The sequence below is a fragment of the Eumetopias jubatus genome, unplaced genomic scaffold, assembly GCF_037043125.1.
Source record: "Eumetopias jubatus isolate StellerSeaLion01/CBP00866 unplaced genomic scaffold, mEumJub1_p1.0 scaffold_4, whole genome shotgun sequence".
Classification (NCBI taxonomy): domain Eukaryota; kingdom Metazoa; phylum Chordata; class Mammalia; order Carnivora; family Otariidae; genus Eumetopias; species Eumetopias jubatus.
Genome location: NW_028274810.1, coordinates 101,705,559 through 101,722,735, shown reverse-complemented (window position 1 = coordinate 101,722,735; position 17,177 = coordinate 101,705,559). Strand labels below are relative to the sequence as shown.

The 17,177-nt window shown below is 45.0% G+C and overlaps 1 protein-coding gene across 1 annotated transcript in view; it reads left to right on the top strand.

Moving 5' to 3' along the window:
• CAMTA1 (calmodulin binding transcription activator 1) overlaps nucleotides 1–17,177 on the top strand; it is an 867,769-nt gene that overhangs the window by 828,424 nt on the left and 22,168 nt on the right. The window contains exons 12-16 of the mRNA XM_028108234.2: nucleotides 9,093–9,244; nucleotides 11,603–11,799; nucleotides 12,189–12,267; nucleotides 12,448–12,763; nucleotides 13,534–13,718. Coding sequence (XP_027964035.1) covers nucleotides 9,093–9,244; nucleotides 11,603–11,799; nucleotides 12,189–12,267; nucleotides 12,448–12,763; nucleotides 13,534–13,718 — 929 coding nt within the window. The remainder of the gene's footprint in view (nucleotides 1–9,092; nucleotides 9,245–11,602; nucleotides 11,800–12,188; nucleotides 12,268–12,447; nucleotides 12,764–13,533; nucleotides 13,719–17,177) is intronic.

Sequence of the window (17,177 nt, the reverse complement as noted above, 5' to 3'; positions counted from 1 at the left end):
GGCACATGTGCACTTGAGCTACAAATAACGCGTTTTAAAATAGCAGGTGGTATTTGATGATTGCTCCTTCATTCATTTACCTGCCAAGGCAAAACTTTTTCTCCCACTCTGGCAACAAGACCGGAGGTGGCTCAGATCAAGCAATTGTAGCAACAAGTTCTCATGTTTGCAGATATTCCTTAGCGGGTTTTCAGACGTTCAGATCCATGCATACTTCATGAAGCTCTTCTAAAAAAATCTTTCTTTTAAGACAATAAAAATTTCATGTTTATACAACAACCTACCCCCTGATGGACGTGTGACGCACTTTTGTAACTAATTATAGGCACTCCTTCCATTAAGGTGTGCTGCCAGCCATGTGTGTTCCAAATACTCCATTTTGCCAGGGAAAAGTGGGAATATATAAAATTTATAATGTGAAGTTCAGTGGATAGAGAAGAGCGGCATTGCTGTGAAATCCAGTTTGTTTCCATAAAGAAGTCAGATATTTCTCAGCTCTTTTGCCAGAGTCTTGCACCAATGCGCTGCAGGTACATAATTTCCTTCGCTGAGCCGAAAGGAAGTGGCAGCTGACCAAGTAAACTCCTAGAGGTTTCTCACGTGCTTTCAAGTCATTTCTGCTAGGTTTTGATCATCCTGACCACTCTCTCCATGGGAACAAGTGGTAGGCTGCTGCTAATTGGTATGCAGCCACCTGGAGTCCCCGGTGGCTAGTGGAGGTCATTCAGGGCCCTTGCCCCAGAGTTTGATGACCTCGTCAATAAACTGGCTCCCAGAAGAGGCTTAAATTAGAAAATAATTATTCTTTTCCATTGGCTGAGCCCCCACTCTGTATCTGGTGCCAGGGTGCAGACAAGCTCCCTGCTTTCAGAAAGCTCCCTAGTAGAAAGTACATGTAGGAGAACAACTCTACATTCATTTGCTAAGTACTCTTAGGACACAGGGTAAGACATGAAGGTTCGCTGGGCATAGTGGAAAGAACATGGATCTGGAATCCAGCCTGTGTTTAAATCCCTGCCCTGATACTTAAAAGCAGTATGACCTTGGGCAAGCAATACATTTCTAAACTTCAACTTCTTCATCTGTCAAATGAAGAAGAAAAGCTTTCTTTTGATTATTTTGAGGACTAGAAATAATACATGTGGACTGGTCGACTATGGATGTCCAGTAATAATACTGAAGTGATGTGTGAGCCACGCTCTGAAGAACAGCAGACTCGCCAGGTGGACACAGGAAGAGGTTGGCATGACCAAAGGTCCAAGGGCATGTGAACCCCCAGTGGATTGAAGAACAGTGAGTGATAAGAGAGTCCCTAAAATGTAGCTGGAGACAGCTGGCCAAGAGCATTCTATGCCATGCCAAAGAGCTTCAGTTTTATTTTGTAGGTCAGAGTTGGGGGGGGGAGGGGGACTTAAGTTTTTTTAACTAAATTATCTGATATAATGTCTGAAACTTCCTCATGTTGTACTGCTCGATACAGCCCTGGAAATTAATTAGGTTCCAGGACTTACAGAGAGGTAATCTAGAGGCAACAGTAGGTACAGCTAAGTGCTGAAAGCCTCGGAAGTCTGGCTAGTATTTGGTTTCCTAATGTAGACACTTTCTTACATCAGATCCTTAAATACTTGGGATTTTCTACTTTTATAGAAGCAAGCACCAATCTTTCTAAACATAGAACACACTATGGGAAATCTGACTTCATGAAATTTTCTCTGTCTTTAAAACTTTGGTATTGTTTAGGAATTTTAAGTTTTTAGGTAAATGTTAACTTGGGACATTTTAAAATGAGTCCCTTTCAGGGTTGGGAATCCCTATCAAAGAGGAGGTGACCCATGACCGCTGCTGTACCATGTGACACTTTGCTTAACAGCCCCTAAGGGGAGGCTGGGACACAGTGAACCCAGCAAAGGAAAAGGGGATATGAAGCCCCAATGACCATTCATTGACCCTCGGGCCAGTGATTGGCTGGAAGTGTTTCTTCATCTTCTTGACCTTTATAATACTCAAAGCTGTTCTGGGATTATGAGTGTTTTTTCTGTATGTTTTCTAATATTGTTGGGAAACTCTAAGAACTGGAGTATAACAAGGTAGTTGGATAAACTACTATGCTCTGTTCTGTACCTGTACTTTTGAGTGACAGAAATTAGACTTACAGATTTCTTTTTTGTAGTTTAATACATCAGTGCAATTTCTTTTCAGCATTTAGTATATAGGTTTATTATATCCAGGTAACACATAGTTACTTCCACCATCATCTTATCTACATTGAAAGTAGCCCCCCACCCCGGAAGGCTAGGATGGACGCTGCCGTGCTGTGTTAGAGGTGCAGACATCAGTATGGACTCACGTTTATTTCAGTGTGGTACAGACAGATACAGAACAATTACAGATGTGTTTGCAGACGTGGGTTTCCTCGCTCTGTCTGCTGAGAGGGCCTGGAAGCCGTGACATCCCAGCAGCAATGGGCACACCCAGTGCCCAGATCTTGGCTTCTAAATGCCATTCTCCAATAAAAGGAACCAGAGCTCCTTAGAGAAATTGCTGATTCTAGGGCTGGGGCGGGAAAATAAAAGATGAACCTGGGCATCTTATAATGCCAGAAAGTAAGGAAGTGCCTGAAAAAGAAGGGAAGAGGCTGGGGGTACGTCAAAGGGACACAGGAGCCAGCACGAAAGAGCTCCCAGTGGCCAAAGCTGGGACAGTTCACGCAATAAACAAACGTAGTATTGAATTATGGCCAAAGTGTAAAGTAAATATGCATGAGTTCAAATGGATATAAATAAATGGTTGATCAAATAAATTCAGAAGGACAAATCTCCCTTTAGGAGAACTCCATATAATATATGTAGACACTCCCCCCATCCATGAAGTAGAGCTTTATTCCCATTTCCTTGAGTGTGGGCTGGACTTACTGACTTATTTCCAAAGAACAGAGTATGGAAGGAGGAAAATGATAACTATCATAGAGCAGTGTAGCAGACAGTACCTTAACCAAAAATCAAGGTCCACATCAGCAGGACATCATGTACCAATGTTATGTGATGAGCGGGGCACCCTGCCTCTGTGATATTCTTCCTGGAAACTCATAACTCCAGTCCAGTCGTTAGAAAACATATCAGACACCTTGAACAGAGGGACATCTACAGAGTGTGTGACCAGTGTTCCTCAAAGCCGTGAACATTGTGGAACTAAGAGCTACAGAGAAAACTGTCACATCCCAGGATACAGAGGGTGTGGGACAACTAAATGCAGCATGGCGTCCGCAACTGGATCCCAGTACCAAAGAAGTACTTTAGTTCCGTCGGCGGGTCTAGCTCAACTCCATAGTTGAGTCAGTAGTGATGCCAGTGAGTGTCTGAGTTTTGACAGGTGTACCATGGGTGGTAGGTAAGATGTTGCTGTTAGGGCAAACTAGGCAAAGGTTTATGGGAGCTCCACGATCTTTGCAACTTGTCTGTAAATCTAACATTATTCAAAAAATTTTTTAAATGTATTTTTTAAAGATTTTATTTGAGAAAGTGAGCGAGCACGTGAGGGGGGTGGGGAGGGGCAGAGGAAGAGAAGGAGGCTCCCCACTGAGTGCGGAACCCAACACAGGGCTCCATCCCAGGACCCTGAGATCATGGCCTGAGCCAAAGTCAGACGGTTAACCGGTTGAGCCACCCACATGCCCCTAAAATGCATTTGTTAATAAAAGAGTCCCATGTATGACGGGGTCCCAGTCCCAAGAATTTCTCAGACTGAAGAAAGCCTCACCACTTTAAAAAAATTTCATATAAGTTTATCTCATCCCCACAAAAACAATAGGTAGTGATAGCCCCTCTTTACACATGAGAAAATTGAGGTGCAAAGTGGTCGTTTTTTTTTTAATTATGCAGCAACAGGATTAAATATGGAGCTCTCGTCTCTACTCCCATGCTCCTTCTATTCCATCACAGCTGCCCAGTCTAAAAATGCCACTTCTGCTAAAAAGGGGTGCAGAACAGGCTCACGAAGAGACTGAATGAATCACGAGCCAGACTGTGGCTGCAGAGCCGTCAGAATTATTTACTTTCTGTCTGGGGTGCAGGCACATGTGTGCGTGTGTCTTGAATGTCATGGGAAGGAATTGCTGCGTGGTGGTTAAAAGCCCTCGTTCCCTGAAACCATGCAGGTAAATAGACTGCTTTAGAGACAAGCAAGACACAAAGACACACGTGGGAAGACACGGCATTTAGTCACCTGAGAGAAGAAGCAAGCAATAAGGAGGTAAGATGCGGTGGGAGTGACCAAGTAGTGTCTGATTCGTTACAGAGGGCGGTACAGGTGGGCGGACTTTAAATAGGTTTCAGGTTTTGTCAGATCTTAATTGGCTGTGTCCATGAGAAGAAAGTGTGCAACCCAGTGTTGTTGACAGAGCTAGTGTGGATGGAGCTGGCATGGTTTCCGTGAGGTAATGTCTCATGTGTCCACCCTGGGCAGCAACCTGCGCATCTGCTCGAGCAGGGGGGTTCTTGGACCATTCTTTAACGAGCACTCAGGTGGAGAGAAGATTCATTTTTACGGAGGGAAGTGGGGTCTTAGAGTGGCTCCTGCATGTGGCCCCGGACCAGAAGCATCAGCATCATCTGAGAACTTGTTAGAAGTGCAACCTCTGGGCCTTACCCACACCTCCTAAGTAAAACAAACTAACTCTGGGACTAGGGCCCACCCATCTGTCTGGTGATTCGGATGCCACCTAGCGTGTGAGAGCCGCCGGATGAGTGGAAGCCTCCTGTCAGGGCGGCATCGGTTGGCAGCGAGGGGCGAGCACAGTAGCTAGAGCACACGGACACTCAGCCACGGGAGGGACGCACGCACACACGCCCGGAACTTCCACTCCAGGAGAAGTGAACCGGTGTTCGGACCTCACCTGGCCCCAGGCTTCAAGAGGCAGGAGTTATGATGTGGCTTCTCCAGGGGCAGCGGAAGAGTGGGAGAACCTTTATATGGAAGCAGCAGCTTGTTGTTTTAGTGAGACAGACATAGCCCTAATCCTTCCAGACGGGACCGGAAAGCTGGGGGTGGCCAGGCAGGAGCTCCAGCTGAACAGCTGGCTTCCCTTGCTGGGGCCTCTGGAGTCTAAGGTGCTCGTGGAAACAGGTACTTTTGGCGTGCTTTCTGTGCAGTCTAGTGCACACGGAGGAGTAGTTTGGTTGCTTCACTCAGACTGTCCTAAGGACATGGGGCTTGGAATCCCTCAAAGCTGAGTCACTCTTGGCTTTGTTTGAAATGTCATGGGTGAGAGCTGAGGCCAAATTTGTCAGCCCCCTAGGTCTACACATTATTTGTTTTCTCTCTTCTACCTCTCCCTCCCACATATTAATTCAAAAATCCAGTTTGTTCAGGCTGCAGAAATTATTTGTTGGCCAGCAAACGAGGGCAGGGACATCCTCACTAATGTTTAAGTCACCCCCAGTGCTTGGTACATAGAAGGTGCTCAATAAACACTTGTGCATGAATAAATGAATCTGATATCAACTTTTTTACTATAACATCATCAGAAAAAAACTTTATGCTTCTTGGTAATTATATTCCCTTTATCCCATGACCACACATAATATACAATCAAGGCAATAAACAGCTCCGTGTGTGCCAAGTATTTTACAATAGTTTCCACATCATCATAAAACTGAAACCAAAACAAGCATACGGTCGTTGCTTTTGACTGGCCAGGAATGGAGACGTGAAGACCCTCATTTCGTCCATCTGAGTAAGCTCTGTGGCCAGAGCGGGGCCCTGGCTGCGCTCAGAGGAGAAGAAGTGGCATCGAAGGCTCCAGTGATTCTCGGTCAGCACAGTACGACAGGCCCATATGCGCCGGGATGCCAGCTCAATTGTTTCCATGTGAGGTTGTTTCTTATTTTAATTATCACTGCCTTCCCCCTTTGGAGTTGAGAGGCTCAGAGATGCCATTATGCATGATATAATTTTGTTAAGAGGCAAATAATTGCTTCTGAGTATCTTCACGAAGCGCTTCTCGGAGCAGCTTAGTAACGTGAGAGAGCTAACGGCCGGGTTAGCCGTGGGGATGCTGCTGAACAGACAGCCCAGAACAGAAGCTGGGACCTCGGTGGCAGCCACGGGGTTGTAACTCTTAGTGTTTTGATCTGGAGACGCCAAGTGCGGGGCCCAGTTCCGTGATGTCAGGGAGGGTCTGTCCCCACAGTGTCCATGCTGGGCAGGGGGACAGGCAGGCGCGAGAGGCCGACCTCACTGTGGCAGCGCAACCGCCAGAACAGAGCCCTCTCCCTGGGGCCGGGGGCAGGCCAGGCACCCCACAGCACCCCACCAGGGCGGAGCACAGCCGGACACTGCTCTCTCTGCCCTTCTGCCTCTGTGTGTGACACGGGAGGTCAGTGCTGGCCACCGGGCTCCAAACAAGTGCTCGAAACCAGCGAAATGGATTCTGAACACTCATCTAATAGGTGCAGGATTTGTAGGCTTGCAGAAGAAATCATCAGCAGGTGGCTACAGCAGCTTCCCCCATTTCCGTGGACTGCACGAGTGTCTGTGAGTAGATACAGGGCCTGCCGGGGAAGAAGCAGGGACAGGGGCCCCAGGGCATCCCTGCCATTTGACTTGGAGTCAAACTCTAAAAGGGAGGGTTCGTAGTCTTCATTCAGTTCCACGTAAAGGAGTCCTGCATTCTGCAAAATGTCCCTTTTAAGGGAGAGGGTATGGGATAAGGAATCTGGTACCACCCCCGAAGGCACGAGGGTCACGGGATGACAGGGACCGTTTGCAGTGCATCACGCACAGACTCACTCAGGGAACTTCCCGTTGGTGACCAGGCCACGGAGATGCTCAGCACAGAGGCCTCGGTGTTTGTTGTATCCGTGTGTTTGTGTGCAATGGGCACAGAGACGTCCCCTTTCACTTTTAAAGGGGGAGGACTTTTCTTTTAGTGTGGTTCCTGGAAATAACTTTCTTAGAAAATAATATGATCTTCGAACAGCAGTCTTCCTCCTCTGGCTTTGTGGTTTAGTACAGTGGAATCCATTTGACACCCAGTCTTGAAAATTTTCCTGTGAAACAGGTATTTACTGTCTTGTTACTGTAAGGAAAAAGTTCTCCTTCCAAGGGTAACACTAATTCTGTGCGTCTTCTCTTCCCACAACCTCTCGCTCCTGTTGGTGTCATATCGGAGTTAAGCTCCAGGCCCCAGAGCCAGGGAGATGCGTTCTCTTTGCCTCAGTCTCCTCTTCTGTGAAAAGAGGGTGAGAACAGTACGTACCTCACGATTATCGTGGAGAATAAATGGGTTAATATTTGTAAAGTGATCAGAACGGTGACTGGCACATGAGAAACTTTCCCCAAGTGTCAGCCCTGCCCATTGTTTTAATTCTTACAGAATCAATAAACATGACTCACCGGTATCGGGATTTATAGTCAGGATGGCCAGGTACACTGATCAATTACTCCCGTCCTGGGTTCTTCCTTTTCGTGATTCAAGTGGTTGCATTTTGAAAATAGTTATGCCATTAACCAACTGGGGGCCAAATAGGTTGTCACAGCTGCTCAGTCAATCCCTAGAGACATTTAACTCCTTTGTTGGAAGATGATGATGACGTGGAACTGATATGTTCTGTGAGTTTGCACAAACTCGCTCAATCCTCACAGCAACCCTGAGGTAAGTACGGTTACCATCCCCAGTTAAGAGCTGAGGGAACTGAGGCACTAAAGGTTTTGTTCAAAGCTACACGACTCTTCTGTGGCGCAGCCAAGGTTCTTAACTGCATACTGTCTGGTCCTGGCCCCTCTCCAGCTCCATCCTCTGCTCTCCTCTCTGCTGTGGTCCAGCCACCCGCCTTCTGCGCCTTGAATGCCCTGCCTCAGAGCCTTTGCATTTGCTAGTAACTCACCCAGCTCTTGCAGACGTGGCTCTTTCTCATTCTGGTCAAACTCAAGTGTCGCCTTTCCTGACTTATCTAAGTTCTAGCCCCACCCTATTGTTCCTCATCACATTATCCTGCTTGCTTCCCCTACTAGAGCAGGAAGAGGCCTTTTCTGATCAGTTTCCTACTAAATATCTGACACAGCATTATTTAAAATTTGTTGAATAAATATAGGTGATAATGATTTTAATAATGGTCTTAGCTCCTTTTCTTATGTAGGCATGCAACCCAAATTGTGATATGCATGTGTGCGTGCACACGTATGTGGATGTAAATGCATGAATGTGGAGGGAGAGAGAGAGTCTAATCTTAGGAATGTACAGAACCACAGACTTCTCTGAGTTGCAATCCTTGCCCCAGCGGTAATGGCCTGATGTTTTTCTTATGTAGAGGTGAAGCACTTGGTTGTATTGGTCTCAAAAGACTGTCACGTGTTAAAGGAAATGTGTAAGGGTCTCAACCAGTGAATGATCAGCAAATAAAATATTTTTTTCCCCAGTATTTAGGTAAAACAGATACTCGTCTTAAAAAATATATGTATACGGGCGCCTGGGTGGCTCAGTTGGTTGAGCGACTGCCTTCGGCTCAGGTCATGATCCCAGAGTCCCGGGATCGAGTCCCGCATCGGGCTCCCTGCTCAGCGAGGAGTCTGCTTCTCCCTCTGACCCTCCCCCCTCTCATGTGCTCTCTCTCTCTCTCTCTCATTCTCACTCTCTCAAATAAATAAATAAATAAAATCTTTAAAATATATATATATATGTATATATAATTTATTTACACACACTGTTGATGCACAGTGACACACACACATCTTCCCTTCTTCCACTGATTTAAATTAAATAGTACTCATTTCATTTATTTGTTCTAGGGGCTTACCTACCAGATCTCTCCAAGGCTTCCATTGGAGAATTTGGCAAGGAACTGGGGTACCAGGAATGTGAAACCAGGACCTTAACAGAAAAGGATTTTCTATTCCTTTAGTGGCGAACTCTGAGCTACCGTAGACGCCGCAAGGCTTGTGGGAGGCATCAGGCTCGGGCCCATGCTGGGGAGGTCTGGCCTGGACAGACCTCTGTGGTTCCGTGGGGCTGATGGCAGTCCTGCAGGCTTGACGAGGCCCCACGTCGACCGCTCTTCTCCTGGAACCCGACCTCACTCTTCCCTGTTCTTCCCTAGATAACCAGTTCAGGATGTCCATCCTGGAGCGCCTGGAGCAGATGGAAAGGAGGATGGCTGAGATGACGGGGTCCCAGCAGCACAAGCAGGGGAGTGGAGGAGGCAGCAGTGGAGGGGGCAACGGGCCTGGGAATGGAGGGAGCCAAGCTCAGGTACCAGCTTGCGTTGACCTCCACCTTCCGTCTTGTGTGTGTCTTGTTGATTAGGGAGGCAGGGGGCCATGAGTCCTTTGTCTGGTACTGGTATCATTCCTGGACCAGTCCCAGGGAGTGCTTCATAATCCTGTGCCTCGAAGTATTAAAATCTGTGTAATAGCAAAGAAGCCTTGAACTGGGGACCTTCCCAGGTATTGACCTCCTGGAGCCTTCAGTCACTGCTATTGATCTCAAAATTCACTGCTGCTGCCTGGCAGTGGGAGTTGAGGGATCCAGTGGGAAAGCAGGCCCGATGGTGACTCACAGTTCAGTTGGAGTCTATTTTGTATTCTGTATTCCGCATCTATTTTAAGTATAAATATGGAACATAATTGAATTCAGTAATTCAGAATCCTTTTATAAACTCAAGATGACCAATATGAAAAGGACCCAGAGAAACTGTTTCTGAAATTATTTGGTGGAATAACGTTATCCATTCTATCCTGTTTCACATATGCTTTTTCGTAAATTCCATGAAGAATTTGCCAAGTATAGGGAAATTACTGGATATTTTTTTAGAGTCCCATTAGTCTTAGAAGCCTTCTACAAATCTCATTTAGGATCTTCATTTTAGGATCTCATTCATTTGAGAAAATTCTGAGCAGAAATTATTTTTCAGGAGACCCTAGAGACAAATGTAAAGAAATGGAGAGTGTTCCTATCTCTGTTACTGAGCTATTCCCGGCAAACCTCAAGTCATTCTCCCTTTTTCTCTTCAAGATGAATAATGATTTCCTCAGAACAGTTACAGTTGTTTCAGTGAACATTTTGAGTTTTATGGTCCTTGTAAGTATCAAATATTAGTAATATTTTTAATAATAATCATAGGCAAAAACAGCGTTTTATAGACCACACCCAAGAAACTAACTTTTTCCTCGAGTTATCTTATTTCTCACCCATCTTCAGGGGGAAGTGAAAGGGAAGGACTCGGCACACAGTAAAATGTTATTAAGGCTACGGTAGGCTTCTTTTTTTGCCCATCGTCCTAAATTTTAAGAAAGAAGTAATCGTTGTTTGACTTATCTCATGCCTCAAATAAGAGACTCCCATGAAAACCTTTTCCTTTCACGAACAAAGGTGGCATGAAGGGAATGAACTATAATGTCATCTTCACAGCTCAGCCGGTCGGTAACTGGCCTATTAGATCTCATCCCATATTAACTGCTGTGGAAGACTGTTCCGTCAATTTAAGTTGGCGTCAATACATACCTGTGTCCACCTTTCATGATAAAGATGTGGCTGTTTTTGTTAATGCAAAAAAAAAAAAAAAAAATTCCCTCCTTGCTTACTGACCCGTAACTTCCATGAGCTTGTGAACGTGTCTGTTCGGTACATGTGGGGCGCCTCTGCCTGGGCCTTTTGAGTCAAGGTCATTCTACTGCAGGTTGGGATCACCCACCTCTTTTAAGAGCCCTAGTGAGGATGACATTATATCTATCATCTGCTTTTCATTTTTGTAGGCGTTTTTTCCCAGACCTAAAAGTAAAAAAACAATGAGAAGCAACAATATTTCTGTAGTAATTGAATTTTATGGGCTTTATTACTGGAAAAAAAACAAACACTTTTTAAATAATTCCAGAGGTGAGAATCAGGCTAGAAGTATCATTTACGTGGGGGGAAGTTCAGCAGAGAGCTGCCACCACAGAGACTCAGATAAACTGTTGAGGTAACAAAGTTTGATTTTATTTTTCTTGCTTTACAACTGAATCAAGAGAAGAAAGCCACAGTTAAAATTCGTGAATTTCTCTTTCCTGTATGCCTCTTTGTTATTAATAACACTTAAATTTCAAGATCTCTAATGCTTTCCCCAAAGGACGAGATTGTTATTGGATTTTTAAAAGTGTTTCTTTGGGGGGGGGACCCCCTTCTAAGTGACTTAATTCTCCTAATGAGGAGCGAGGGAGGCAGAGGTCCAGGTGTATCCCCAGATGCAAGAACCGGGACAGCTACCCTGCTTTGCTCTCCTACCAGCACACAGTCTACAGCGTGTACTTCAACTGGAGGCTGGTGGCACCTTTTCTTCTAGCGGTATAACGCTTTCCCCGAGACGGAGCCGCATGACGTTCATAATCAGAGTGTCAGCTGTGATAGACAGACTCGGGTTCTCAGAGTAACGGAAAATGACCCTGTGCCACAAGCGTGGCCACGTGCCGCTGAGCTGAACCAAGCACATTCTAGTCTCAGTTTATGTGCAGTTTGGTGTTTCCCAGTGTGGGTGGCTGATCATAAAGCATTTGTTTCTCCCACCTGAAGAGGCTGACTTGACAGGGAGAGGCCCTTGGTCCTCAGTCGTTAAGGCGAGCTTCCTCCTCCTAGTGTGCTTCTGGCCCTGGGACACTGGGGAGCTGCTTCGAGAACCGTGTGGTTGTCGTGTGTGAGAAGATGATGAGCCGAGCCTGCTGGGCCAAGTCCAAGCACTTGATCCATTCAAAGACTTTCCGCGGGATGACCCTCTTGCACCTGGCTGCCGCGCAGGGCTATGCCACCCTCATCCAGACCCTCATCAAATGGCGGTAAGGGTGGGGTGTGGACGGCTGGGGGTCATCCTTGCTCATCAGCTTGCAGCTTCCTCCTGAGCGTTTCCACCGGTGGAGAGAAATCTGGTCATTCACTGAGTGTGACCATGGCCTGTGAGCAAAGGGCTTTCTCTGAGGACAGTTGCCAAGGGAATTTTATGAACTTCTGCCCAAGAAATGTGGACTGAAGTACTAACTAAGCATTGTATTTCTGTTTCCTCTGGACCGCCCATCCAAACCACCCTACAAAATTAGGGGCTCTATTTCCTCACATCAGGGATGTTAGGTGCCTGCTTTGGTTTCATCTCTGTGGGTTTTATAACATTCTGGTGTCTCTCTTGAACACTGATTCATTGTGCAGTAATTTCTGGTGCTATCCCTTACAGCACAAAGCATGCAGATAGCATTGATTTGGAACTGGAAGTTGACCCCTTGAATGTGGACCACTTCTCCTGTACTCCTCTGGTAAGGAATAGGCTCATTTATTCCTGAACTCTTCTTAACTGGGATAGGGAAATGGTAATGTCTTACGGCCCCACTGAGATTGCCAGCAAGGGCCAATTTGTCAGTTGGCAGCAATAGCAAAAGTGGAATATGTTTTTTAACCTGTACTGAGAAAGCTTGCTTTGTTTTGCTGTTTTTTAGATGTGGGCATGTGCTCTAGGGCACTTAGAAGCTGCTGTCGTTCTGTACAAGTGGGACCGTCGGGCCATCTCTATTCCCGACTCTCTAGGAAGGCTGCCTTTGGGAATTGCCAGGTCAAGGGGTCATGTGAAATTAGCAGAATGTCTGGAGCACCTGCAGAGAGATGAACAGGCTCAGCTGGGGCAGAACCCCAGAATACACTGTCCTCCAAGTGAAGAGCCTAATACGGATAGCTGGATGACCCAGTGGCACAGCGAAACCATCAACTCTCCAGAAATACCCAAAGGAGTCACCGTTATTGCAAGTACCAATCCAGGTAAACATTCAAAATTACTACATCTCAGAACTTGACAGATGTCCCATTTGCTTTCATGCAGCTACATTCAGAAAAGTCCATAGGATATTCACATATATTTAAGGGTTTGTTTTTTGTTTGTTTGTTTGTTTTTATGTTTCCAATTTTTCTTTTAGCTATAAGAGTGCCTACTGCTCCCCCCACCCCTCCCAAAAAATAAATGCAGAAAGTAGCAAAAAAAAAAAAAAATCTGTGTCCTTTTGAGAAAGAAACACAAATTTTGGAGGAGGACTATCTGAATACAGTACATGCTGCTGGGGAACATTTAAATGTTAGGGACATGTCCGGAGTTCTGGCTTTGCGCTTTGCGTCAGGCATAGAGAAAGTGTTAATTCTTTAGGATTCCTAATTTTACCGCCTGTCCTGACTGTCCTTTCTACTGTACTTTTCAGAGCTGAGAAGACCTCGTTCTGAACCCTCTAATTACTACAGCAGTGAGAGCCACAAAGATTATCCAGCTCCCAAAAAGCATAAATTGAACCCTGAGTACTTCCAGGCAAGGCAGGAGAAGCTGCTCTCCACTGCACTGAGTCTGGAACAGCCAAATATCAGGAAGCAGAGCCCTAGTTCTAAGCAGTGTGTCCCCGAGACAATCAGCCCCAGTGAAGGAGTGAGGGACTGCATCCGGGAAACCTCCCCTCCCACTCCAGAGACTGCAGGATTCCAAGCCTCTGGATCTCAGCCTGTAGTAAAGTGGAATTCCAAAGATCTTTACATTGGTGTGTCTACAGTACAGGTGACTGGAAATCCGAAGGGGACCAGTGTAGGAAAGGATGCAACACCTTCACAGGTGCGTCCACGGGAACCAATGAGTGTCCTGATGATGGCTAACAGAGAGGTGGTGAATTCAGAGATGGGGTCCTACCGCGATAGCGCAGGGAGCGCAGAATGCTCACAGCCCATGGACGATATTCAGGTAAGCGCCGACAAGGTAAGCCTGCAGAGGCCGGGGCATCCATAGTCACTCCCGCCGTCGTCATAGCTGGTTCCCCAGGCCATGCGATTTGCTCACCAGCAGAGGGTTAAAAGTGCGGTCTTACGCATAAGAATGTTGGAGTATCTCCTTTGCGTGGGCCATGTTTTCATTCAGTGACTCGAACGTTGTTTGAATACGGCCTGAACACCAGCGACCTGGGTCTCAACACCAGCTCCTCAGGTTTCACCCAGGGCCCTCCGGTGGTCTTCTGCTTCCCTCCTGCATCCGGGGGGGACTGACCTCCTGTTTAAGTACGAGTTTAACGGAGTCACAGCCCGGTCATCGCTACAACAGGAGGCCTATGGATAGAATTTGAATGACCTAAGTGATTTGATGAGCACAGCTGTCATGTGGCCTTTTAAAGGCATATGTGGTGTGAGGCTTTTGAGTGCAGTGAAATATCCCTAAAGCTGATCATTGACTGTCCTTATAATAAACCTAGAAACTCCAGAATCCTGTTGGGGCATTAAACTTGCAATAGATTGAGAGAGTATATACTGCAGTAAACAGTTAGGTTTACAGGTTTACAGGTTTACAGGTTTAACAGGAGGTTAAGCTATTAAGCCGGCAAATTCCATTAAATAAAATATACTACATAGGGGAGGACCAAATGAGCAAAGAGAATGAGTTTGACTTCCTCTCTTTCCTAGTTCCTATATAACCCAAAACAAATGTAACAGAGAAAAAAGTCCCACGAGAAATTCAGGAAGGTACCAGGCCTATAGACATGCCACAGGAGGGAGGGGCCTGGAGAGCCCCTACCCTGGCCAGCATTCCTAGGGAGAGGTCCAATTGCTGAGCTGCTCATCTTCATCCCAGCGTTCCCTTCCTGCCACGCCAGCTGTTGGCACAGATAGGAAAGGGGGGCCCTCCACTACTTATCTGCCAACCACTGCCGTTGTGGGTTGGCCTGCCGGGGAAATCCAAGAACTTGTTAGACAAGAGGTTGGCAAAGTTTTTCTGCCAAGGGCCAAATGGGAAATATTTTAGGCTTTGTGGGCCATATAGACTGTCATGACTATTTAATCTGCCTTTATAGCACAAAGGCAGCCCTAGATAATATTCAGTGAATCAGAATGGCTATGTGCCAATAAAACTTTATTTACACAAACAGGTAGCTGGCTGGATTTGGCCACACCGCATATCAGTACTAAGCAATCTAGGACAATATTTATAAGCGTAAATATACCAGACTGTGAAAATCCGTGCTGTTCACTGGCACACTGAGCAGTGATGGAAACGTTCTGTGTCTGTCCTGCCCATTATGGTAGCCACTGGCCACATGTGGTCTCCGTAGCAGAAAATGTAGCCAGTGTGACTCAGGACACTGGATTTCTGATTTTACATAAGTTCGATTAAGTTTAAATAACCATCAGATAGCAGAGCTTGGTAGCAGTTGGCCTTTGCTAAAATGGGATCGGTGCAGGAAATACAAAATAACCTGAAAAGGTCTACTTTACATTTTCACAGAGCCTCGAGAGAGTAATATTTTGCTACCTTAAGAGCAATAATCTCAAGAAGTATTCAGCCAAATGAAAAAATGACAATGAAAAATAATTAAGTAATTCAAGAAATAATGAAGTAATTTGAGCCAGAGTTCATGGAGGAGTGGACAATAAAAACAGTAAAACTGATACATCTGAGGACTTATTGATAGTGTGACTGTACGCACAGGGCACTTGTTAAGAAGGGTTGCTTTAAATAAAGAGGAGGAATCCTATTTTAAAACTAATATTCGTATTATTTTAATAAAACTAGGGAGGTAAGGAAATGAAGGTGAAGCAGCTCTCTTACTTGGGGATTTTGTTCCACTTGGGTTATTGATAGATAAGTGTAGGCTGAAATAGGCTTGTTAGAAATGTCAGGTTAATAGATTGCATAGAAACAGACTATAGAATTTCTAAGTCATTGAAGGGGGGAAAAGGGAATTGGGGCCCATTAGGGAAAAGTTCAGGAATGGTAAAAAGTAAAAGTGAAACAACAGAAATAATAAGCAGAAAACATAATATTATAGGATTATTTTCAAACATGATTCATTCCCACTTTTCTAATTGGCAATTTTATTAAAAGATTCTCAGATTGGATTAAAAAAAAAAAAGGAAGGCAAATCATACTATATTCTGCTTGTAAAAGACAGAGCTAAAAGGAGATGGCACAGAAAGGATGAAAGGAAACCAGGGGCAAAGATAGAACAGACAAATGAGTATTAAAAGAAAAGGGATACAAAGTATGATTTAAGGCAAGTACTATATGTATCATTTGTCGAGCAGATACAACCCATCAGTAGTTGTGTAACTAACAACACAGCCTCTGAACGCTAAAGCAGAAACCAGTGAATACAAAGCAATGTGGAGCCACGCTCATAATCGTAATGTGAGACTGACATTTATCTCAGAATTTGTCAGAGTGAGTAGATATAGAAAAGATGTGAAAACATAGAACAAAGCTATTGGAAAGGTGGCTTTCATAGATATATTTAATATATGTGATAGATTTAATGCAGGATATACTTGTGTGTAATTATGCAGATGTATATAATTTCATACACTTAGCAAGTATACAGATGATTTTTCTTTTTAGATATCCTAGACACATTCATGAAAATTGCTCCTATGTTAGAACACAATGAGAATTTAAACAAAACCCAAAGCTGCACATTTAAAGGCTATCTTCTCTGACCACAATACAAGAGATTTAGAAGCAGATGACGTGACTTTTTAGGTCCCACTGCTTAGAATGTTATTATTTTGTTTAAAGTCAATTAAACTTCCTTGCTTTTTGCAGCCAGCATAGTAAAAATCGTGTGTGTGGTAGTCCAGCGTGTGACACCGTGATGATGTTAAGGTGTTCTCACACTGATACGTGTTTATAAAATGAAGGACTTTGGGAGGTGACTGTGGAGTTACAGCCTTCAGTCTCCAGAAATTCAACTTTGCTTTTAATAAAATATTCAAATACTTTCATGGAAAAGATATCAGGCTAGGACTTTCTGCTGCTTGAGTCACAAGTCAAGAGGCTTATATGGAGGGGAAAAGAAAGGCTGTAATACTTTTTTCATTTTTACTCCTAGTACAAGAACTGTTCTTGTTTATTGAAAATTTGAAAATTACCCAAGAAACTGTTTTTAACAGCTTCATGAGGTATACCTCACATCCCATAAAGTTCACCCCCTCTAAGTGCTCCGTGTGATGAATGTTAGTGTGCCCTTTGGAGCACTGCCGTCACCCCCAGAAAGTTTCCCATGCCCATTTGTGGTCATCTCTGCTCCCCGCTCCCAGCCCTAGGCAACCACCGATCTGATTTCTATCCCCAGAGTTTTGCTTTTTTCTGGAAATTTCATATAAATGGCATCCTAACATTTGCAGGCTTCTGTGTCTGGCTTCTTGCACTCAGCATACT